This window comes from Procambarus clarkii, chromosome 12 (genome assembly GCF_040958095.1).
Source record: "Procambarus clarkii isolate CNS0578487 chromosome 12, FALCON_Pclarkii_2.0, whole genome shotgun sequence".
Classification (NCBI taxonomy): domain Eukaryota; kingdom Metazoa; phylum Arthropoda; class Malacostraca; order Decapoda; family Cambaridae; genus Procambarus; species Procambarus clarkii.
This window is the reverse complement of record NC_091161.1, coordinates 12352519-12378509: the sequence shown is the minus strand read 5'-3', so window position 1 is coordinate 12378509 and position 25991 is coordinate 12352519. Positions and strand designations below refer to the sequence as shown.

Here is a 25991-nt window from a genome sequence, read left to right as displayed (position 1 = left end):
TGATGAACGATGTGGCGGAGGCTGACTCCATACACAGTTTCAAGTGTAGATATGATAGAGCCCAATAGGCTCAGGAACCTGTACACCAGTTGAGAGGCGGGACCAAAGAGCCGAGGAAGGCAATTGTCGGGGGGGAAAGCGCCAAGCCATTACGACTATATTACAAGCCGAAGTTCAATCCCCACAAGCACATCTAGGCGAGTATGCTTCATGCATGATTTTTCATGCATCCGCGAACTATGCTCCGCGAAACTATGCTCCGCGAACTACGCTCCGCGAACTACGCTCCGCGAAACTGCGCTTCATTTACCACAGCCCGTCCTCATAAACCTTGGCTAATTGCTCGTTAAGTCTGGGGGAAGATTTATAGTGGAAAACACTTCACACACCACCCCGTTCTCGCATCCAAAGAGCCAAGCTCGTTAATCAAGCCGCCAAACTCCCGGTTTATGAATGAAAAGCGGTTCACACACACGACTCACAACTGCTGACGTCCGAACACTTCCGGAACAAGTGCTTCGCTCACGTTCTCTGTTCGAACCACACGTCTATAAATGCTTCACCCACGTACTTCAAATACAGATAATCGCCAACAGAACCTAAACACCTAACTTAACCTAACCTAACCTAACCCACGCAGGTTAGGTTAGGTTAAACACCTAACCTAAGTCTGTAGGGTTGCCTTGATGACAAGACCACACACTAGAATGTGAAGGGACGACGACGACGTTTCGGTCCGTCCTGGACCATTCTCAAGTCGATTGTCTCACAATCGACTTGAGAATGGTCCAGGACGGACCGTAAACGTCGTCGTCCCTTCACCTTCTAGTGTGTGGTCTGGTCAACATACTTTACCCCCGTTATTGTGACTCCTCGCCTGCATAGGGTCGCCTAACCCGAAGGCTGCTGACTCACCTGTAAGTGAGGATGAGCGTAGAACTCATTTAGAAAGTCCATGATGGTGTCTGCTTGGAGGTTGGTGGAGCAGACCACCACGTGACGCTCGCTCTGCGCACGGTGCGCAGAGTACGTCCCTCCTAGCTTCTTCCTTTCCATCCACGTGAAGGCCAGCTGCTCGAACTGAAACGTGAGACAGAGATGAGACAGAGAGAAAGAAGGAATTAAAGGGAAAGCGCCAAGCCATTACGACTATATAGCACTTGGAAGGGGTCAGGATAATGATTTGGGATGGGACGGGGGAAAGGAATGGTGCCCCAACCACTTGTGGACAGTCGGGGATTGAACGCCGACCTGCATGAAGTTAGACAATCGCTCTACCGTCCACCCCAAGTGGTTAGCAAGAGAACAAATAACGAGAAATAAAGAACACAGTGTAAAGATGTTATAGATATGTCATAACATTCGCGTCCGTATAGCGACGGCCTTGCTTCTTGCAGGTCCGGGTTCGATCCCCTACCTCTTTGATATGCCAAGTCAGATTAAATCTGTGCAAATACTATGGAAATAAAAGGACCCAGTCTATGGAACTCTCGCTCTAATGAATTACAAAGATTGTCCAATCTCTTCCTTCAAAAGTAGAGCTTAAAAGTACTTAATTTCATCGTCATAGTATCCAACCCTATGCTGCTAAATCACCAAATTTATTACTAAATCACCCAATTGTTAAATCACCCAATTTATAACTAAATCACCCAATTTATAACTAAATCACCCAATTTATAACTAAATCACCCAATTTATAACTAAATCACCCAATTTATAACTAAATCACCCAATTTATAACTAAATCACCCAATTTATAACTAAATCACCCAATTTATAACTAAATCACCCAATTTATAACTAAATCACGCAATTTATAACTAAATCACTTAATTGTTAAACCACCCAATTTATAACTAAATCACCCAATTTATTAGCAAATCACCCAATTTCTAACTAAATCACCCAATTTATTAGCAAATCACCCAATTTATAACTAAATCACCCAATTTATTAGCAAATCACCCAATTTATAACTAAATCACCCAATTTATTAGCAAATCACCCAAATTATTAGCAAATCACCCAATTTATAACTAAATCACCCAATTTATTAGCAAATCACCCAATTTATTAGCAAATCACCCAATTTATTACTAAACACAAGCAAAGTCATCAGTAAAAATCAGTTCTCTCAATTTAAAATATAATAATTATGTTAAAATCCAATTTCTGTTACAGCGTATCTATCATCACATTTATCAGTTAGTTTCTTGTAATATGTACCAATAAATCCATACAAAAAACAGGCAAACTGTGTCAGATGTGTGAAGGGGACTTGGGGGGGGGGGGGGGGTGAGGGTTGGGGGTTGGGGGGGAAGGGGGTGGGGTGGCCTAGTAGGCTGATATCTGACAACCTAAAAATAGCTCACTCGCGAAATTTATCCCGCTGGTAAAACAATGGAAGCATTGATTTGGTCTATATTTAGACGCCGGGGGGCCAAACAGAAGAGGCGGGTGAACAGAGACATACACGTGAAATGTTTATGTCTATCTACCATTCGGGAGCAGAGAGTGATATATATATATATATATATATATATATATATATATATATATATATATATATATATATATATATATATATATATATATATATACTGTTACTATTTATATATACATGCACACAGAAGGGTTTTCAGTTATGCCAGAGTCTCTCCCCTACTTTCTCTCTCTTTGCTTATTCTTATCTTCCTATCTACCATTCTCCTCTCTCTCTCTTTACTTCCCTCTCCTCTCTCAATCTTCCCCTTGCCATTTTCTCCTTGCTCTTCAAATATCCTCTTCTTTTTTTTTGTTTTCTCTCTCTATCTCAATCTGTTTGCCTGTGTGTGTGTGTGTTTGTTTTCTTACTGTCTATTCTTCTGTGTACGTCTCTCTCTCTCTCTCTCTCTCTCTCTCTCTCTCTCTCTCTCTCTCTCTCTCTCTCTCTCTCTCTCTCTCTCTGTCTCTCTGTCTCTCTCTCATTTTGTATGTGTACCTCTCTCTCTCTGTCTCTCTCTCATTCTGTATGTGTACCTCTCTCTCTCTCTCTCTCTCTCTCTCTCTCTCTCTCTCTCTCTCTCTCTCTCTCTCTCTCTCTCTCTATCTCTCTCTCTCTCTCTCTCTCATTCTGTCTGTGTACGTCTCTCTCTCTCTCTCTCATTCTGTCTGTGTACGTCTCTCTCTCTCTCTCTCTCTCTCTCTCTCTCTCTCTCTCTCTCTCTCTCTCTCTCTCTCTCTCTCTCTCTCTCTCTCTCTCTCTCTCTCTCATTCTGTATGTGTACCTCTCTCTCTCTCTCTCTCTCTCTCTCTCTCTCTCTCTCTCTCTCTCTCTCTCTCTCTCTCTCTCTCTCTCTCTCTCTCTCTCTCTCTCTGTTATGCCTTTTTGCTGACTGTCACTCTCCTAAAACCATCTAATAGTCCACCATTAGCATGTGGGTGCTCCACAAATGAAAGGAGACTAATGGTATGAAGTATTTAAAACATAATAGTGTCCCCATTTGCTTTGAGAAAGGGGCCGTGGAATATGCAAGGAAACCTCTGGAGCTATGGAAGGATTAGCTGGTTTATGCTACTCTAGCCAAAGTATGAATAACAGAATAATTTCTTAATTTTCCCCGAGATCAATGAATAATGGTCAGGTCATCTTGATCAACACCAGGGGCGTCACACCAGTTCCCACAGACCCGTCACAGAACACCAGTTCCCACAGACCCGTCACAGAACACCAGTTCCCACAGACCCGTCACAGAACACCAGTTCCCACAGACCCGTCACAGAACACCAGTTCCCACAGACCCGTCACAGAACACCAGTTCCCCCAGACCCGTCACAGAACACCAGTTCCCACAGACCCGTCACAGAACACCAGTTCCCACAGACCCGTCACAGAACACCAGTTCCCACAGACCCGTCACAGAACACCAGTTCCCACAGACCCGTCACAGAACACCAGTTCCCACAGACCCGTCACAGAACACCAGTTCCCACAGACCCGTCACAGAACACCAGTTCCCACAGACCCGTCACAGAACACCAGTTCCCACAGACCCGTCACAGAACACCAGTTCCCACAGACCCGTCACAGAACACCAGTTCCCACAGACCCGTCACAGAACACCAGTTCCCACAGACCCGTCACAGAACACCAGTTCCCACAGACCCGTCACAGAACCCCAGCCCCACAGACCCATCACGGAACCCCAGCCCCACAGACCCGTCACAGAACCCCAGCCCCACAGACCTCACGATGGAACTCACCTGTGTGGGGAGAACGATGAGGGCGACGCAGATCATGATGACCATAAAGAGCTGGGAGGGCCAGATGTCCGGCACGAAGTCCCCGTAGCCGACGGTGGAGAAGGTGACGATAACGTAGTACACCGCCTGGAACAGGTTCAGGTGGCGGTGGCCGGCCCGCTGGAAGTGCTGGATCCCACACACGCTGTAAAGGGGGGTTACAGATGTGTAATAAGTGTTGTAGTAGGTGTTATACTTGTAGTAGGTTGACCTGGTGGCCTCAACTGACGCCAAACGTCATATGACGTTTGGCGCAGTTTAACGGTTAAGTGCCTGAGGAAACATGAATTCTTGTGACATTTTAGCAGCACAAAGCCAGCGAGGGGACTTGTCTAGTCAAGCCAGCGGGGGAAGGGACTCACCTGGTAAATACGAGACACATAAAGGTGGCTGAGAGTATCATGAGCTGCTGACTGAGGGCTGACTGGGACCGCTGCATGGCGCGGTGTAGGTCGTTCTGTAAGGACAACAACAGTCGTTAGTCTCTCCTGCTGTGGTCGTCTCCAGCAGCTGCAGTTATCAACATTCTGTCGGCTCCAACACACAGTGGGACGACAACGAGGGCATGGAGGCGACTCAGAAGTTTACCATACGGTAAACTCATCTAAATATCTTGAGGTTATCTTGAGATGATTTCGGGGCTTTATAGTGTCCCCGCAGCCCGGTCCTCGACCAGGCCTCCACCCCCAGGAAGCAGCCCGTGACAGCTGACTAACACCCAGGTACCTATTTTACTGCTAGGTAACAGGGGCATAGGGTTAAAAAAAACTCTGCCCATTGTTTCTCGCCGGCGCCTGGGATCGAACCGGGGACCACAGGATCACAAGTCCAGCGTGCTGTCCGCTCGGCCGACTGGCTCCCATTGGGGAAGAGTTTCCCTTCAAACTTCCTTTCCCTTCCTCCTTGCCCACACACTCCCTTCCCTCATGAATGAGGTAAATAATTGCACCCAGAATACAAATATGTCATCTGAACGTAAGGGTTGAAAATCAATATCTGAATTTACTATTAAAGTTATGCTAAAGTCTACGGGGTCTTAGATGAGCGTTTCACATATGTAGACTTCATGATAAAGGGGCATTGGAACATGCCCCCCTTCAGGGGGAGGATGGGGGAGGATTGGGACCATCTCCAGGCCCCTTACGACACGCGATAAAATCACCCTTTAATCCTGGAAGGTTTAATGAGGTTTGCTTCAAGCGTTTGGCCTCCAGGCTTGAAGACAGAGAAATAAAAACATACACATTCTGGCTTGTATATGCCTGTCCCGACACACACAGGTCCTTCCTCTATGTCTCTTAATGTCTACCCAGCTCTCTGGCTGGCTGGCTCTCTCTCTCTCTCTCTCTCTCTCTCTCTCTCTCTCTCTCTCGTTCTTTGTCTCCTATTTTTCACATGTTCCCAACCGCGCTTAAGTACTTGCCGTGGCTCAAAATACATCCCCTTCTACAACTTCTTCACACACACACACTCACACACACACACACTCACACACTCTCACACACACTCACACACACACACACACTGCCGCCCTCTCTCAGGATACAACAATTTCCTCCCCGTCTCTTGTATAAGACTATTAAGGCTTCCTCCTAATTATATTATTAAGTTTCCTGCTCTGTCCTGGCACCGTTCGTCGGGTCTAGGTCTTCCAACCCACTCCTGGGCTGTGTTTACATTTGAACTATTGCTCTCAAGGGCCTTGTTTAGGTCCTATCCGGTCTTGTTCACGTCCGGCAACCCCTTTTCAAGACTTGTTCACGTCCGGCAATCCCTTTTCAAGACTTGTTCACGTCCGGCAATCCTTTTTCAAGACTTGTTCACGTCCGGCAATCCCTTTTCAAGACTTGTTCACGTCCGGAAATCCCTTTTCAAGACTTGTTCACGTCCGGAAATCCCTTTTCAAGACTTGTTCACGTCCGGCTGCTCCCTATCCCTTACCCACCGTGGCACTAATGATGGCACCCGTTGCTGTGTTAGATGCAGCTAGTTGGAACAAAAAATTGCAAGTAGCACGGGCTATGGCGAGCCCGGAGTGGATTTACCCGGCACACGAGCGGGGCTGTAACTACCCGATCCCCGCAACAGCATATCAAAGAGAGGTGATTTTCTGTCAGTAAGAACGAGTGTCTTCTGTGATCAAAGTCCTTTAGCAGAGTATTTTAACTTTACGTAATAGAAAAAATACGAGTTTCACTTTATTTACGATTTGTATTAAGGTAATCAAATGGCCGAACTCTCCCACACACGTGAAATAAAGTATGATTTTTCGGGCCGTCCTGGCCCCTTGAGTGACGACTTTTCGGTCCGTCCTGGACCATTGTGTAATGACTTTTCGGGCCGTCCTGGACCCTTGAGTGACGACTTTTCGGGCCGTCCTGGACCATTGAGTGACGACTTTTCGGGCCGTCCTGGACCCTTAAGTGACGACTTTTCGAACCGTCCTGGCCCCTTGAGTGACGACTTTTCGGGCCGTCCTGGCCCCTTGTGTGACGACTTTTCGGGCCGTCCTGGACCGTCCTGGACCATCCAGGACCGTCCTGGACCGTCCTGGACCGTCCTGGACCATCCTGGACCGTCCTGAACCATCCTGGACCCCTTATCGAGCCGTGACAAAGCAGGAGTGGAAGAGAGCGTGAATATAAGGCCAGAGGGAACACGAGATACACGGAAGGAAGTGCAGAAGACCTGGCGAAGAAGAAAACAGTGAAAGAAAGAGAAAAGCGAAAATGAACAAGGTGAAACAGACACAGAGGAACAGAAGAACAGGACCAAATTTGATCAAGCATGTATATAACCACATGGAAGGGGTCAGGATAAGGATTTAGGATAGGACCAGGGGAAAGGAATGGTGCCCCAACCACTTATAGACGGTCGGGGATTGATCACCGACCTGCATGAAGCTAGACCATCGCTCTACCGTCCACCCCAAGTGATTGGGCACTTCGAAGCACTACGAAATCATGTACAATAATTACAACCTTAGAGCTATATGGAGCTTGGAGAAAATATAGAGCTTCTTAAGTCGTACATCATGTCAACAAAGACACCTGCGAATGCCCAAATGACTGACGAGTCCTGGCCCTGATAGCCAAGTCTAATCACTTTTGTGAAGATTAGAACTACGTAACGAGGACAAGAGTCAACAAAGCCAGGATTGGGGTTCGTGTTGATCATCCTGTTCATGAGAACAGATTCATCAAGAACAATGTCTCTAGAGAGTCAAAAACGGTGAAAGAGAATTTGGGATGAATAGAGTGATTAATGTATAGATTACTTAATGTATTGAGTGATTAAGTATCCCTAATTTGGCGGGTGAGACTGTAGGGGAGTCTTAACACTCTTTCACTCTACCAGTAGGAGGAGTTTCACCAGATTAATGGAAGGAATGAGACGATTGGGTAATATTATGGATATTAGTAGCAATGGAAGCAGGAGCAGCAGCAGCAGTGTCAAGCAGATTGCTACAGTGTGTGTGTGTGTGTGTGTGTGTGTGTGTGTGTGTGTGTGTGTGTGTGTGTGTGTGTGTGTGTGTGTGTGTGTGTGTGGGAGAGTGTGTGTGTGTGTGTGTTTGTGTGTATGTGTGTGTGTGTGTGTGTGTGTGTGTGTGTGTGTGTGTGTGTGTGTGTGTGTGTGTGTGTGTGTGTGTGTGTGTGTGTGTGTGTGTATGTGTGTGTGTGTATAGAGGAAGTCTACTGTCATTCAATCTCTCCATACAAAAATATAAGTTTACATAGAATAAAATGAGTAAATTAAGTGATGCAGTGTCAAATGCCATTATCATTCAATTACCTGGTTGATACCTGGTTGATACCTGGTTGATGGGGTTCTGGGAGTTCTTCTACTCCCCAAGCCCGGCCCGAGGCCAGGCTCGACTTGTGAGAGTTTGGTCCACCAGGCTGTTGCTTGGAGCGGCCCGCAGGCCCACATACCCACCACAGCCCGGTTGGTCCGGCACTCCTTGAAGGAAACAATCTAGTTTTCTCTTGAAGATGTCCACGGTTGTTCCGGCAATATTTCTTATGCTCGCTGGGAGGACGTTGAACAACCGCGGACCTCTGATGTTTATACAGTGTTCTCTGATTGCGCCTATGACACCTCTGCTCTTCACAGGTTCAATCTTGCATTTTCTTCCATATCGTTCACTCCAGTACGTTGTTATTTTACTGTGAAGATTTGGGACCTGACCCTCCAGTATTTTCCATGTGTATATTATTTGGTATCTCTCTCGTCTCCTTTCTAGAGAGAGCATTTGGAGAGCTACCTGTCCCCTGTAACTTTATTTCCAGTTTGACGAGAGAATAACGAGGCCCTTCGACCCCTCGTACAACACACCACCACAATCAGGTAATAATTACTAAATTTGCCACTCTAATGCCAGTCTCGTTAGCAGAATAATGAGGACCAACGGTGAGGAATGACTAACTGTCACAGACTAATGACTTAACCACCACCTAACGATCCAGTCTTACAAGGAACCACTGCAGCCACCTGCCTCCCGACCTCCAATTGGGTAGTTACACCAAGGAAAAAAGGCTGAGACACAATATCCATGAAAATAATTACTGGGAAAGCAGGAAAATGAATCTATATCCTCCCAAGGAATTGAATATTTGTCAACAAAATACAATCGTAAAAGTGATCATTAACTGTGAAAAGTTCAATCCCCCGAGGTACCGTGCTTGCTTCGGTACTTGGTCATATCCTCGTGTCAGACAAAGGCTAGATTCACGAAGCAGTTACGCAAGCACCTACGAACCTGGTTATCTTGAGGTGATTTCGGGGCTTTAGTGTCCCCGCGGGCCGGTCCTCGACCAGGCCTCCACCCCCAGGAAGCAGCCAGTGACAGCTGACTAACACCCAGGTACCTATTTTACTGCTAGGTAACAGGGGCATAGGGTGAAAGAAACTCTGCCCATTGTTTCTCGCCGGCGCCTGGGATCGAACCCAGGACCACAGGATCACAAGTCCCGCGTGCTGTCCGCTCGGCCGACCGGCTACCTGGGGGTAGATTTACGAAGCAGTTACGCAAGCATTTACGAACCTGGGGCCAGATTCGCGAAGCAGTTACGCAAGCACTTACGAACTTGTGACCAGATTTACAAAGCAGTTACGCAAGCACCTACGAACCTGGGGCCAGATTCACGAAGCAGTTACGCAAGCACCTACGAACCTGGGGCCAGATTCACGAAGCAGTTACGCAAGCACCTACGAACCTGGGGCCAGATTTGAGAAGCAGTTACGCAAGCACCTACGAACCTGGGGCCAGATTCACGAAGCAGTTACGCAAGCACTCATGATCGTGTACAACTTTCCTCAATCTTTGACGGCTTTGGTTACATTTATTAAACAGTTTACAAGCATGAAAACTTGCCAATCAACTGTTGTTATTGTTATAAACAGCCTCCTGGTGCTTTGGAGCTCATTAACTGTTTAATAATTGTAAACAAAGTCGCCAAAGATTGAGAAAAGATATATAGGTTCGTAAGTGCTTGCGTAACTGCTTCGTGAATCTGGCCCCAAGTTCGTAAGTGCTTGTGTAACTGCTTCGTGAATCTGGCCCCAAGTTCGCAAGTGTTTGCGTAACTGTTTCGTGAATCTAGCCTCAGGTTCGCAAGTGCTTGCGTAACTGTTTCGTGAATCTAGCCCCAGGTTCGTAAGTGCTTGCGTAACTGTTTCGTGAATCTAGCCCCAGGTTCGTAAGTGCTTGCGTAACTGCTTCGTGAATCTGGCCGCTGGCCACGCACTCATTCCCTATCCTTCTTTGCAGATAATACTGGAATTTTCACAATAGACAATATCGAGGTCACAGGAAACCTGCCAACTGGTGTTCATCAGGTCTTTCAATGGGCTACAGAAGATAACATCATGTTTAACGAAGATAACTGATAGCTCCTGCCCAATGAGAAAAAAAAGACATAATAGAAAGAAAAATCAATATATATTTAGGGAAATCGTGAAGGAAAACCATTAACTAGCTGTCACAACTGTAAGAAAAATGAGAGATTAGATAACAAGAAACTATCAAACGAGATGCGAATGAGGATACTTTTCAAGACGCTAGTGCTCTCTAGGGTGGGATATTGTTACACACTAACAGCCCTATTCCAAGCTAGAGCAATTCCTAACTTGACAAATATGCAGAAGCCTTACTGCCCGAATCCCCTCGATAAAACAGACATTATTGGGCCTAGAAAATTTAAACCTGTATTATCTATAGAATAGATGAGAGAGATACATAATAATTTACACTTGGAAAATATTAGATGGACTGGTTCCGAATCTGCACAGGGGAATTACACCACATGAGACCAGAAGGCATGGCAGGAAGTGCAGAATACCCCCGTTGAAAAGCAGAGATGCAATAGGTACGCTGAGAGAGAACAGCCAATGTCAAGGCCCCAAAAGTAGTCAACACTCTCGCTACACATAAGCACACATAGGTACATATAAATATACATACACATAGGTACACATATACACGTAAGGGGGGACATACCTAGCCAACCTCTCACAGTGTCTAGGCAGAAGTAGATAAAACCCTTCCTAAAGATACCTCATCAACTAGGCTATTGCGACTTATGTCAGATCGCGTGCTGCTGCGTCCACAACAGCCCGCTTGACCATCAACCAGGAGCCCTGGGCACCAACCGGGCCGCAGAACATTGATCCCCGGAGCCATTACGAGCCAAAAATAGGTAACGACCCACACACAACGCGCTATTGATCCTGAAATCTTCTTATTATAAGTACGAATTTGAGGCAATTAATGAAATCCTCTGTTGTGTCCGACGCTCGCGATAGCGGCTAAATATAGCCGGTTATTTTAATAATCCTTATCCGGCTGGGCCGGATAATGGCCGCCCTGGAACTGAAACCTTCACGCGAACTACCTTTGTTTTTTTTTAATTGTTTACAATTACCTGTGACAACTACAATTCTAACTACCCCTGGGGGGTGGGGGGGGGGGGGGGTAAGTACACATTTAAGTACATATGTGTACATACATGTACGTAAGTACATATGTGTACATACATGTACGTAAGTACATATGTGTACATACATGTACGTAAGTACATATGTGTACATACATGTAAGTACATATGTGTACATACATGTACGTAAGTACATGTGTACATACATGTACGTAAGTACATATGTGTACATACATGTACGTAATTACTTTATGACACTACACCCCCAAACACGCGCCTGGTGGCCAAGTCGACACTGCTCTGGATTCGTAGTCCTAGTGACCGGGGATTCGATTCCCGGCACAGGCGGAAACAAATAGGCAGTTTCTTTCACCCTGATGCTCCTGTTACCTTGCAGTAAAATAGGTACCTGGGAGTTAGACAGCTGTCACGGGCTGCTTCCTGCGGGTGTGTGTGTATGGAAAAAAAATTGTGACAGTTGATTGACAGTTGAGAGACGGGCCGAAAGAGCAGACTTCAACCCCGGTAAGGGGAACTAGGTGAATACAACTAGGTGAACAAAGAGAGTACAATATTACCCACATAAATCCTATTTTATTAAAGTGTATAAATCCTACAGTTAAGAGTATTAGTTGTAGTATTGTAGAAGTTGTATTATTTACTAGTATTAACTACGGGTGTGTATTAAGAACATATTAGGCGGCACCGCAGGGAACTAGTTTGATGATTGGTCCGTCGCTGGGAGAGTTTGGAAGATTGATTGGTGTGCGCACACGCGCGCGTGTGTGTGAGAGAGAGAGAGAGAGAGAGAGAGAGAGAGAGAGAGAGAGAGAGAGAGAGAGAGAGAGAGAGAGAGAGAGAGAGAGAGAGAGAGAGAGAGAGAGAGAGAGAGAGACAGAGAGACAGACAGACAGAGAGACAGAGAGACAGCCAGCCCATTTTAAGCGAAGATTTACTTCAAACCAAAACTGATCAGTATTGGTTCACTCTGGTTCACCTGTTCACCCAGCAGTAATTGGGGACCTGATTGTAAACCAATAATGGGGTTGTGTTCCAGGGGGAACTCGTAGAACAAGGCTTAACATGAGCAGTGAGAAGAGGCACCTCTCAGACAGCCAAGACGAAAATATTCTCAATAAGAATAGAAGTAGCAATTGACAACATTGTGAGGGAGACACTTAAGTACATACTGAAGTGTGTACTTCAGCAGACACACTTGCTCTCACCAAGTCTCTCTTGGTGCTGGAAATGACGGGAAAGTAGCGATGTTTATCTTGTGGAATTGAAAGGTGTTTTAGTTAGTGTTTAATGACGGTTCTGGCGTGTGTGTGTGTGTGTGTGTGTGTGTGTGTGTGTGTGTGTGTGTGTGTGTGTGTGTGTGTGAGTGTGTGTGTGTGTGTGTGTGTGTGTGTGTGTGTGTGTGTGTGTGTGTGTGTGTGTGTACTCACCGATTTGTGGCTGCAGGATCGAGCGTCGACTCTTGGATCCCGCCTTTCTAGTTGCTGGTTGTTTAAAGTAATGACTCCTGTGCTACCTCTCTCTCATACCTAGTTAATACCTAGTATTAACCTAGTTAAGCTATGAATCGTGTTATCTTCCACAACCTGTTCCTTAAGTGCATTCCATTTTCCCACTACTCTCACGCTAAAAGAAAACTTCCTAACATCTCTGACTCATCTGAGTTTCCAGCTTCCACCCATGTCCATCTTGTTCTGTTAGTATTCCGTGTGAACATTTCGTCTATTTCCAATCATAAATATTTCGTCTATTTCCAATCATTTCCGTCTATGTCAATTCCCCTGAGTATTTTGTATGCTGCTATCATATCTCCCCGCTCCCTCCTTTTTTCTAACGTCGTCGGGTTCAGTTCCTTCAGTCGCTCTTCATATCCAATCCCTCGTAATTCCGGGACTAGCCTCGTCGGAATTTTTTTTTAGCCTTTTCCAGTTTCCTTATGTGTTTTTTCAGGTGGGGACTCCATGCTGGGGCTGCATACTCTAAGATTGGTCTCACGTAGGCAGTGTAAAGCACCCTAAATGCCTCCTTACTTAGATTTCTGAATGACGTTCTAACTTTTGCCAGTGTAGAGTACGCTGCTGTCGTTATCCTATTTATATGTGCCTCAGGAGACAGATTAGGTGTTACGTCCACACCCAGGTCTCTTTCACGCGTCGTCACAGGTAGGCTGTTCCCCTTCATTGTGTACTGTCCCTTTGGTCTCCTATCTCCTAGTCCCATTTCCATAACTTTACACTTGCTCGTGTTGAACTCCAGTAGCCATTTTTCCGAGCATCTCTGCAACCTGTTCAGGTCCTCTTGGAGGACATATAGGATTCGACTCTTGTAGACATGTCATGTCGTTAACATATATTAGAAATAGAACTGGTCCCAGCACCGATCCTTGAGGTACTCCACTCGTTACTGTTCACCAGTCTGAGTTCTATTCCCTAACTGTTACTCTCTGGCTCTCTGTTACTCTCCTGCCTGTTAGGTAGTTCCTTACCCATGCTAGGGCCTTTCCGCTTACGCCTGCCTGCCTCTCAAGTTTGAATAGCAGTCTCATGTGCGGTACCTGTATCAAAGGCTTTTTGGCAGTCCTGAAATATGCAGTCTGCCCAACCTTCTCTGTCCTGTCTGATCCTCGTTACTTTATCATAGAATTCCAGAAGGTTTGTTAGTCATGATTTCCCTTCCCTGAACCCATGTTGATGTTTGTTTACACACCTAATGTTCTCTAGGTGTGTGATTAGTCTTAACCTGATTATTAGTTCAAGTACTTCACAGGGAATGCTTGTCATTGATACGGATCTGTAGTTAAGTGCCTCTTCCTTATCTCCTCTTGAAGATCGGCACGACTTTTGCCCTCTTCCAGCAACTGGGCAATTCTCCCGACATAAGTGACTCATTAAAGATCATTGCCAGAGGCACGCTGAGGGCCTGCGCTGCCTCTTTGAGTATCCACGGTGATACTTTGTCTGGGCCAACTGCTTTAGTTGCATCTAGTGTTGTCAACTATTTCATTACCTCCTCTGCTGTCACCTCTATATCTGAAAGTCTTCCGTCTCTTCCAACAATGGGAGCTGCTCAGGCTCGGTTGTGAACACTCCATGGAAACTGGCATTCAGTGCCTCGCAAATTTCCTTGTCACTTTCCCTATATGCCCCTTCTGTTTTCCTCAGTCTTGTCACTTGGTCGTTCACCGACATTTTCCTTCTTATATGATTATGAAGTAATTTAGGTTGCTTTTTCGCTTTCATTACAATACCTTTTTCATAATTCCTCTCCGATACTCTTATATTCAATGTATTCAAGCGTTATATAGTCGTAATGGCTTGGCACTCTCCCCTGAAAATTACCTTAGCTTCTAAACTACTGGACAAAGTAGTTCTAAACTGAGTAAATCAATAGGAGCCGTGAAGAGGATTCGAACCCTTGTTCCTGGTAATCCTTAATACACAAATGTCCATACGTGACACTGGGGTACGAACCCACATCAGCTTAAACACTCACAAATGACCTAAACGTTTTCGTCAAAAGTTAAGATCACGGACAAGATAGTTTTATAGATGGAGTGAACTTAAGAGGACCCGTTCAAAGCTCAGATCGCCAGCATCTGTAAGGTTAAACATCAATCAATACGTTGACCAGACCACACACTACAAGGTGAAGGGAAGACGACGTTTCGGTCCGTCCTGGACCACTCACAATCGACTTGAGAATAGTCCAGGACGGAGCGAAACGTCGTCGTCCCTTCACCTTCTAGTGTGTGGTCTAGTCAACATACTTCAGCCACGTTATTGTGACTCATCGCCTGCATATCAATCAACACGTCAAAGGTCTCAATTAACTGTTTGCAAGTCGTTTCAATACTGTGAAAAAATGAACAAATCCACAAGGGCTGTGACGAGGATTCGAACTACGGAGAGGCTACGGGATCCAGTAAGTTCAGTAGAACTTCGGTTTCAACCCTTTTCCCCTGTCGTAGCTCAGTCGATTAAGGCAGTGTCTGGGATGCTCCCGGACGCAGGTTCGAATCCTCGTCACAGCCCTTGTGGATTTGTTCATTTGATGCATCACGTTAGTGTGATCTCTGTGTGTAATACAGTGGAACATTAAACATGAATATGAGAATAGCATGAATGAATAACACCAGTTTAAGGCTAAAGTTAGACAGACTTCCAAGGCTAGATAGAATGATATATACGCCACAGATGACTTCAGACATCACCACAGATAAGCACATCTGACGGAAGTCAACACATTTACATTAATTTACAATATTTACATTAAAAAATAAATAAAACACAAGTTTGATTCTAAGACAAATACTTCAAGTCAGTTTTAAGGAATAGATCAAAGAGAATTATTTTTATTAACACAGAGACGAACAAACATTTAAAAGTGATATACAAGAAACTTTGAGAATAAAATATTTAGAAAATAGATGTAGGAAGCATTGAAATATACTTATATTGGAATAGGCAAGTGCGATACAAGAGTTCATAACAGCAGGTGCAAAACTGAGGTCATTCCAAATCAGTTAGGTCACAGGTAGACATAGATAGATAATAGAGCAGCCGAGTTGCAATAGATATATACATATATAACCGAAAACTCAAACCCCAGAAGTGACTCGAACCCATACTGCCAGGAGCACTCTGCAACTGGTGTACAGGAGACCTTAACCACTCGACCATCACGACCGTTCAAAAGATGATGGTAGCCGAATCTGTCATAGGAGCACTATGCCAGAGGCATAGTGCTCCTGGCAGTATGGGTTCGAGTCACTTCAGGGGTGTGAGTTTTCGGTTGCATGTATGCCTGGGGACCATTGAGGCTTGTTTGCATATACATATATGTATAAACGGTAAGAATACAGTAGCATGCATGTGAAGCTGCAGTACTGACGGCTTAAGCTTGAGTGGCAGAGGAAATATAGTTTGTGAAATTTAACACACACAAATATATGTCTATATAGCTATATATGTCTATATAGCTATATATGTCTATATTGCTATATATGTCTATATAGCTATATATGTCTATATAGCTATATATGTCTATATTGCTATATATGTCTATATTGCTATATATGTCTATATAGCTATATATGTCTATATAGCTATATATGTCTATATTGCTATATATGTCTATATAGCTATATATGTCTATATTGCTATATATGTCTATATAGCTATATATGTCTATATTGCTATATATGTCTATATAGCTATATATGTCTATATTGCTATATATGTCTATATAGCTATATATGTCTATATTGCTATATATGTCTATATAGCTATATATGTCTATATTGCTATATATGTCTATATAGCTATATATGTCTATATTGCTATATATGTCTATATAGCTATATATGTCTATATTGCTATATATGTCTATATAGCTATATATGTCTATATTGCTATATATGTCTATATAGCTATATATGTCTATATTGCTATATATGTCTATATAGCTATATATGTCTATATTGCTATATATGTCTATATAGCTATATATGTCTATATAGCTATATATGTCTATATAGCTATATATGTCTATATAGCTATATATGTCTATATAGCTATATATGTCTATATAGCTATATATGTCTATATAGCTATATATGTCTATATAGCTATATATGTCTATATAGCTATATATGTCTATATAGCTATATATGTCTATATAGCTATATATGTCTATATAGCTATATATGTCTATATAGCTATATATGTCTATATAGCTATATATGTCTATATAGCTATATATGTCTATATTGCTATATATGTCTATATAGCTATATATGTCTATATTGCTATATATGTCTATATAGCTATATATGTCTATATAGCTATATATGTCTATATAGCTATATATGTCTATATTGCTATATATGTCTATATTGCTATATATGTCTATATAGCTATATATGTCTATATTGCTATATATGTCTATATAGCTATATATGTCTATATAGCTATATATGTCTATATTGCTATATATGTCTATATTGCTATATATGTCTATATTGCTATATATGTCTATATAGCTATATATGTCTATATAGCTATATATGTCTATATTGCTATATATGTCTATATTGCTATATATGTCTATATTGCTATATATGTCTATATAGCTATATATGTCTATATAGCTATATATGTCTATATTGCTATATATGTCTATATTGCTATATATGTCTATATTGCTATATATGTCTATATTGCTATATATGTCTATATTGCTATATATGTCTATATTGCTATATATGTCTATATTGCTATATATATAAATTATCATCCACACATTCCATTCAGTGGCTAGACCTTCGGCCTTACACACTTTGGGTACCTGGTTCGAGTCTCCTAGAACCCAGGTGAATGTAATGTCTATACATACATACATGTATACATGACATATATATATATATATATATATATATATATATATATATATATATATATATATATATATATATATATATATATATATATATACATACACACATTCATTCCAGCCAGGTGTGGGCGTTGGCCAAACCTACGTTTCACAAAGGCCACGTTGGGGTGGATTAAATCCCAACATTCAGGAATACCAATACTTTATATATATACATCCTACACACACACACACACACACACACACACACACACACACACACGGCCCCAGGAGATGAAGTGATTTGATGAAGTATCTGTACCCAAAATTGGTCTCCGAGTGCTGTCGGGAATTGGGTTAAAGATCAGACGACTTCAAATTCTTTTGAAATTTTCTGTTGCATATTGGCTTGGGGACCATTTAAGCTCGTTTATAATATAATAATTTATATATATATATATATATATATATATATATATATATATATATATATATATATATATATATATATATATATATATATATTATGCCATATTTCACACCTGTCTATAAAATGTTTCCACGAATATGGCCTGGGGGTGGGTTATAATTGCTAATATTTCTTAAAGCATTTAACTTAGGCTTACCCCGAACAACCTCTGCCCGTCCCATACCTTAGACCAGTCCCCCTGCAAATTTGGGTGAGGCTAGCCTCAAACATCTGGTCTACAACGTTAGACAACTCTATATCACTACATATTGGCACTTTCTGGTGGTCCATCACTACATATTGGTACTTTCTGGTGGTCCATCACTACATATTGGTACTTTCTGGTGGTCCATCACTACATATTGGTACTTTCTGGTGGTCCATCACTACATATTGGTACTTTCTGGTGGTCCATCACTACATATTGGTACTTTCTGGTGGTCCATCACAACATATTGGTACTTTCTGGTGGTCCATCACTACATATTGGTACTTTCTGGTGGTCCATCACAACATATTGGTACTTTCTGGTGGTCCATCACTATATATTGGTACTTTCTCGTGGTCATGGTACTCCAGTTAGCAAATCTCTCATCTTCTCATTGTTTCAACTTTCGCTTTCCAAACCCTTCCATAATATACAGTGATCACTCGCTCGTATATCAGCCTCCGAACTGACTTTCACTACACCTGATCCGAGTCGAAACCGCTTGATCCTCACCCCTCAACTCTTGAAGATCCCATGGCATGGTGGCTCTAGACAGCTTATCCTCCTAAAGTTTCCCAACGTCAAGAAAGTGTCGTGCTAAAGTGCTCTTCTCCTAACCTACCAGAGGACCTAAAACAGAAATCGGGGCAGTACGTCAATTTCGCGACACGCTGCCATTTTCTAGTACGACGGTTTATGGCTTTAGGTAGCGCATACGTCAAAAAAGTGACGTACTGTATCAGGGGCCAGAATGCTATATTGTAATCCTGAGGAAACATTATTAATTACTTTTTGACTTCGTCTTATAACCTTTCCTTAGGTGTGTGGGGGGTGCAGGTGTGTGTGGGGCAGGCAGGTGTGTGTAGGGGGAGGTGTAGAGTTCAGGGGTGCTAGGTGTGTTTACACAAAATGGCCAACAGGAACAGCACATCAGAGCAACGTTGAATTTCGTAAGAAACTCTTAGAGATAAAAGCCCCCGTGACAAGAACAGGCGCCCTCAGCCCTTCATGTTGAAGTGGTCACAGTATATTGGATTTTCCTTTCACAGCATCCTGTGGGAGCGTAAAAGTTGGTGATCCAGTTTTGGCGGGAGATCCAGTTTTGGCGGGTGATCCAGTTTTGGCGGGAGATTCATTTTGGCGGGAGATTCAGTTTTGGCGGGTGATCCATTTTGGCGGGTGATCCATTTTGGCGGGTGATCCATTTTGGCGGGTGATCCAATTTTGGCCGAGAGAGATCCACTTTTGGCCGAGAGAGATCCACTTTTGGCCGAGAGAGATTCACTTTTGGCCGAGAGAGATCCACTTTTGGCCGAGAGAGATCCACTTTTGGCCGAGAGATCCACTTTTGGCCGAGAGATCCACTTTTGGCCGAGAGAGATCCACTTTTGGCCGAGAGAGATTCACTTTTGGCCGAGAGAGATCCACTTTTGGCCGAGAGAGATCCACTTTTGGCCGAGAGATCCACTTTTGGCCGAGAGATCCACTTTTGGCCGAGAGAGATCCACTTTTGGCCGAGAGAGATCCACTTTTGGCCGAGAGATCCACTTTTGGCCGAGAGATCCACTTTTGGCCGAGAGATCCACTTTTGGCCGAGAGAGATCCACTTTTGGCCGAGAGAGATCCACTTTTGGCCGAGAGAGATCCACTTTTGGCCGAGAGATCCACTTTTGGCCGAGAGATCCACTTTTGGCCGAGAGATCCACTTTTGGCCGAAAGAGATCCACTTTTGACCCAGAAATCCACTTTTGGCCCAGAAATCCACTTTTGGCCCAGAAATCCACTTTTGGCCCAGAAATCCACTTTGACCGAGAGATCCATAATACTGACGGAAGACACTGATTAGGCCCAAACAAACCAGGGGTTACCAAGGCTGTCAACCCAACCACACACACCACTGCCAACATGATCAAAAGCAACCGCCTTGACCGATTCTTCCAGAACGCCGGAAATGTCAAAACTAAGATGGCGGCGGCCATGACATTTCTACCTGGGGAACTGGAGAGGAAAAATCACGAAACTAAATGAACCAAAAACACACACGACAGCATTTCCTCATTTCAAAACTCTCATGAGGGGGAAAAAAGCCAATGCTAATCTGAAAATATCTGGATGATTTCCTCGTCTATTCAAAAAGTTAGCCCCGCTAAAATTTTTATTGCGTGTGGGGAATTTTCAAGATGCAGTTTGCTGAGGTTTCATGCGCAGAAGGATGCGCATTATCACTGAATAATGCAGAGGATATTAGGCTGCGCATGAACTAGCAAAAATGGCTAGATGCAAATGTGCTCTGGGCCAAGCAACAGCTGCTGGGTGGCGCAGATGTGCTCTGGGCCAAGCAACAGCTGCTGGGTGGCGCAGATGTGCTCTGGGCCAAGCAACAGCTGCTGGGTGGCGCAGATGTGCTCTGGGCCAAGCAACAGCTGCTGGGTGGCGCAGATGTGCTCTGGATAGACAGCACATCCCTTCTGGAGATGCGGGATGTCCACTTACAACCAGAAGACCTTAAGAGGACCAATCAAATAGAACCAAAACTCTTCCTGTGGTCAAACATTAGTATGTTGCAGACAGGTCCACAGGTGTCCCGGGTCCACAGGTGTCCCGGGTCCACAGGTGTCCCGGGTCCACAGGTGTCCCGGGTCCACAGGTGTTCGGGGTACACAGGTGTCCCGGGTCCACAGGTGTCCGGGGTCCACAGGTGTCCAGGGTACACAGGTGTCCCGGGTCCACAGGTGTCCCGGGTCCACAGGTGTTCGGGGTACACAGGTGTCCCGGGTCCACAGGTGTCCGGGGTCCACAGGTGTCCAGGGTACACAGGTGTCCCGGGTCCACAGGTGTCCCGGGTCCACAGGTGTTCGGGGTACACAGGTGTCCCGGGTCCACAGGTGTCCGGGGTCCACAGGTGTCCGGGGTCCACAGGTGTCCCGGGTCCACAGGTGTCCCGGGTCCACAGGTGTCCCGGGTCCACAGGTGTCCCGGGTACACAGGTGTCCCGGGTCCACAGGTGTCCCGGGTCCACAGGTGTCCAGGGTACACAGGTGTCCGGGGTCCACAGGTGTCCGGGGTCCACAGGTGTCCGGGGTCCACAGGTGTCTTGTACAGGTACACAATACAGATGCATGGAAATTTAAATCCTAATCTATTGCTTGTGCCGGTAGAGAACCACGAAGATATCTGTATGGGTAGTTCGGGTGACCCTAGGTGGATGACCCTACATGAAGGGCTAGCACCGGTCACCCATCCTGTCTCCCTCCAAACACACACCGAAACTACGACGTTGCTACAACGTTCGAACAAATTTTAACACCTCCTAACCAGTTATAACAACCAATATAGCAAGTTGTAACAACGTTCTAATACGTCATAAACACGTTAAGCCAAGATGTAACAACTTTATTACAAGTTGTAACAAGCGGAAAATAGAGACAGTTTCGGTTTGTGTTTCCAGGGAGCTGTGTTGTCAGGTGGTGTCCTGAACCTCACAGTCCCTTCTATCATCCCTTATACCTTCCATAGTAACGGCCCTAATACCTTCCCTGATCGCCCTGACCAAGGCAACTATGGAAATGTATATTCCTACGCGTCTTAACGCGCATGTGCAACACTGCAACGTTGCTTTTGCAGTGCTCTAGTTTGTAATAATCTTTCAGAGGTAATAACTAGTCATTCAGGAGGGCTGAAATGGTTTGGGTCGTAGTGCGGACACCTGTTATCCCGACACATCAAATTCCAAACGAAGCAACATTCCTACAAGGTATAAACTCCACGACATTAACGGATAAGTGCAGAGAGGGAGAGGGATGTTGACCAGACCACACACTAGAAGGTGAAGGGACGACGACGTTTCGGTCCGTCCTGGACCATTCTCAAGTCGATTGAGAATGGTCCAGGACGGACCGAAACGTCGTCGTCCCTTCACCTTCTAGTGTGTGGGCTGGTCAACATAATTTAGCCACGTTATTGTGACTCCTCGCCTGCGTAGGGGAGAGGGATAGTACAAGTGGAACAGAGGAGAACTAGGCATATGGGTGCGGGTGTAGGTGTTCGGGTGTGTCAGTGGAATAACTCGGCCTGTCATGTTTATAGTGACTTTTCCCTTGTCATCAAGTAGAAGAGACGTGTATTAACCATCTACTTTTACCGTCACCTACACGGGGCCACCAGAGTGCTAACTTGTAATTTATTTACGAATACACACCCAAATCCCCGCTACGGTATAGCGGACTTGTCCCCTCCCAAGATGCCCGCGCGTCCGGATGGCCGGGCGTCCGGATGCCCGGGCGTCCGGATGCCCGGGCGTCCGGATGGCCGGGCGTCCGGATGCCCGGGCGTCCGGATGGCCGGGCGTCCGGATGCCCACGCGTCCGGATGGCCGGGCGTCCGGATGGCCGGGCGTCCGGATGGCCGGGCGTCCGGATGGCCGCTCGGCCGGTACCCAAATGTTGCATGAGAGATGTAGACGACTATACTCTTGACTGTGATCATGTAGAGTGGCTGTAGGCATTTCCATGGGTGATTATGTAAGTTACTCAGATCTAATGCCCCACAGGAATATACTCCCAGTAAGTTTACCCGATTACCCGAGTTTGCCCAGAGAGCCGCTAGCACTAGTGGTCTCGACGAGGACAGGAAGCCGGCGGCTTATCGAAGGTTCCACCCCCCACTCTCCCTTCCAATTGCCTTGATCTTTCCCAGTTGAAATTTAAAAGTTAATAGTTTACGGCTTCGACCGGAAACTTTACGGCATTTATGGCTTCGACCGTAAACTTTACGGCATTTACGGCTTCGACCGTAAACTTTACGGCATTTACGGCTTCAACCATAAACCAAGTGACTCAGAACACAAGACACTGAACGACAGACTCAAGGAATATCTCTCTCCTGGCGTGTGCTCAAAGCAGGATAGTCAGCCTTCAAAGCAAAACAGTCAGCCTTCAAAGCAGAATAGTCAGAATATAGAAAAGAAAGAAAGGATGAAGTAGGGTAAACAGGTGGGATAATGGAAGGAGTGCCAGATAGTAACAATCCCGACCTGGGGAAGGTGTGAGGAATATGAGTGGATGGATAAAGGTGAGTAGAGGAGAGACCCCATTAAGCTGTGATAGGCTAGGGTGGGTGAGGATTCAGGTTTGGTGCTGGCGTCTCCAAGACACAATCTCACACCCGAGTACCCCTTAGAAAGCTCACTCGGCCAGTTAAAATCAGCCAAATTGAGAATAAAACGTAGTTATGTATGCATTTTCAATCTGCCTTTGATGCGTAAAACAAGAATCATAACAGCAAGTGTGTGCGGTGATCTTGTGTGTAATCTACGGAGCAGAGAGTGAGATAAAGCCAGAGCATAGACAGGCAGGAGACTGATAGACAGACGGACCGACCCTGACGGGGTGGCTGGGGTAGCGGCGCTGGACGGCGCGGCGCGCACTGGAGTACTGCGCCATTCTCCAACTATTTATATAATCCTATAAGAAAAAGATCACACTCAGTTGGAGAAACACTACCGCAGTGTGGAGCTGCGACACACCGTACGGCAGTGTGTTGCAGCGACACACTGTCGTACAGTGTCGCGGCTCCACACTGATGTACGGTGTGTCACAGCTCCACACTGTCGTACGGTGTGTCGCGGCCCCACACTGACGTACAGTGTGTCACAGCTCCATACTGTCGTACGGTGTGTTGCAGCGACACACTGCCGTACAGAGTGTTGCGGCTCCGCACTGATGTACGGTGTGTCGCGGCCCCACACTGCCGTACAGAGTGTCGCAGCTCCACACTGACGTACAGTGTGTCGCGGCTCCACACTGACGTACGGTGTGTCGCAGCTCCAGACTGCCGTACAGTGTCGCGGCTTCACACTGCCGTACAGCGGGTCGCAGGTCCACACTGCCGTACAGTGTGTCGCGGCCCCACACTGCCGTACAGTGTGTCGCAGCTTCACACTGCCGTACAGCGTGTCACAGCTCCACACTGCCGTACAGTGTCACGGCTTCACACTGCCGTACAGCGGGTCGCAGCTCCACACTGACGTACAGTGTGTCGCGGCTCCACACTGACGTACGGTGTGTCGCAGCTCCACACTGCCGTACAGCGTGTCACAGCTCCACACTGCCGTACAGTGTCGCGGCTTCACACTGCCGTACAGCGGGTCGTAGCTTCACACTGCCGTACAGCGTATCGCAGCTCCACACTGTCGTACAGTGTGTCGCAGCTCCACACTGCCATACAGTGGGTCGCGGCTCTACTGTCGTACAGTGTGTCGCAGCTCCACAGTATAACACATTCTGGCGACACTGCCTACCACAGTAACAGAATCATTAGGCATCCTGAAAAACAAAGATTAAATCACACACACACACACCTGGAAGGTAAAAGTCTTTCAGGTGTAAAGAAAGCAAGACAAAGTTTGCATGAAGAAAGTAAATACAGCCTGACACATCCCTAGACTAAGCCTGTTTGAAGCTGAGAAAGATTTAATAGAAATTTACAGACTGGGTTCATATGCCACAGCACAACCTAGAAGAATCAGACCACTAAAACTGGTATTTGTAAACTCAATGGCACCAAGTATCCCGACGAAATAAAAAGGTAACTTGAGAAATACAGAAAGTATACCTTGAGTATGTCAAGAATCAAGACGAAGTCAGGAGAAAGACAGAGCAGTGCAGGGAAAGAATAAGGAAGAGGGAGAGAGAGAAGAGGCCTATAGGAGCAAGAAACCCACACTACTTCTCAGCAGCCTAAGGGAGCAACGAGTTCAAAGTAATGCCATGATTAGATAATATCGGAGCAGGTGTCCGATAGCTTACAATAAGAACACCCAGGGAGGCATACAGTTACAACCACTAGGGTGTCAGTGTCGACAACCCAAGCTTTACACCTTTATCTTTTCCCGAGCCAAACCTAACAAATTAACACCAATCTTTCATTCCACCTATCCCTCCCTCTCTCTCTCTCAACCCCATAACTATTATTTCTGTACCTCATTAATTCCTAATATCAATAGCCTACTCCCAACCTACAAGCTCCTTTCCCTCCGAACAGAGTATCAATAAAGAGATAAAAGTCTGGTACACAAATGCTGATGGAATATTAAAGCAAATGAATTAAAAGAACAGGCCTGCTGCAACAAACCGAATTATAATTGCAATAACAGATCACTAATGCAATATTCTTTAGACAGTACCAGATATGAAGAGTAAGAAAGCAGAGGGGGGGAAGAGGAGGGGGCGAGTGGCACTGCTGGACTAAAGAGACGACAGGTTAGATATCACTGCAGCGGAGGATACTAATATTGCGGACTATGAGAAAATGAGTAGAAGCCATGATGGGGGGATGAGAACCTGCACACTGGGTACTCCCAAGCTCACGCTAAACAACTCTGCCACAAGATGTGAGGTTCGAATCATCATCATGACTTGTACCAATTTTCTCATCAATACATTACGTTAATGTGATTTTTTTTGCGTTTGAAGAGAAGCATTTGAGGTAAAACTCCTATACCACAGCCAGAGTGCAAGCGGACAGCCAGAGTGCAAGCGGACAGCCAGAGTGCAAGCGGACAGCCAGAGTGCAAGCGGACAGCCAGAGTGCAAGCGGACAGCCAGAGTGCAAGCGGACAGCCAGAGTGCAAGCGGACAGCCAGAGTGCAAGCGGACAGCCAGATTGCAGCAGACAGCAGTAGTGCAGAAGACAGTGCACATGAAAG

At 45.2% G+C, this 25991-nt stretch overlaps 1 protein-coding gene across 19 annotated transcripts in view; it reads right to left on the bottom strand.

Annotated features, from left to right (window-relative positions):
* The window catches only part of SLO2 (slowpoke 2), a 591490-nt gene that overhangs the window by 149166 nt on the left and 416333 nt on the right, over positions 1 to 25991 (bottom strand). For all 19 annotated transcript variants that reach the window (XM_069323242.1, XM_069323238.1, XM_069323244.1 and 16 more), the window contains 3 exons: positions 4647 to 4741; positions 4246 to 4429; positions 916 to 1080 (listed from right to left, as the gene is read on the bottom strand). In XM_069323242.1, the coding sequence (XP_069179343.1) occupies positions 916 to 1080; positions 4246 to 4429; positions 4647 to 4741 (444 nt within the window). The remainder of the gene's footprint in view (positions 1 to 915; positions 1081 to 4245; positions 4430 to 4646; positions 4742 to 25991) is intronic.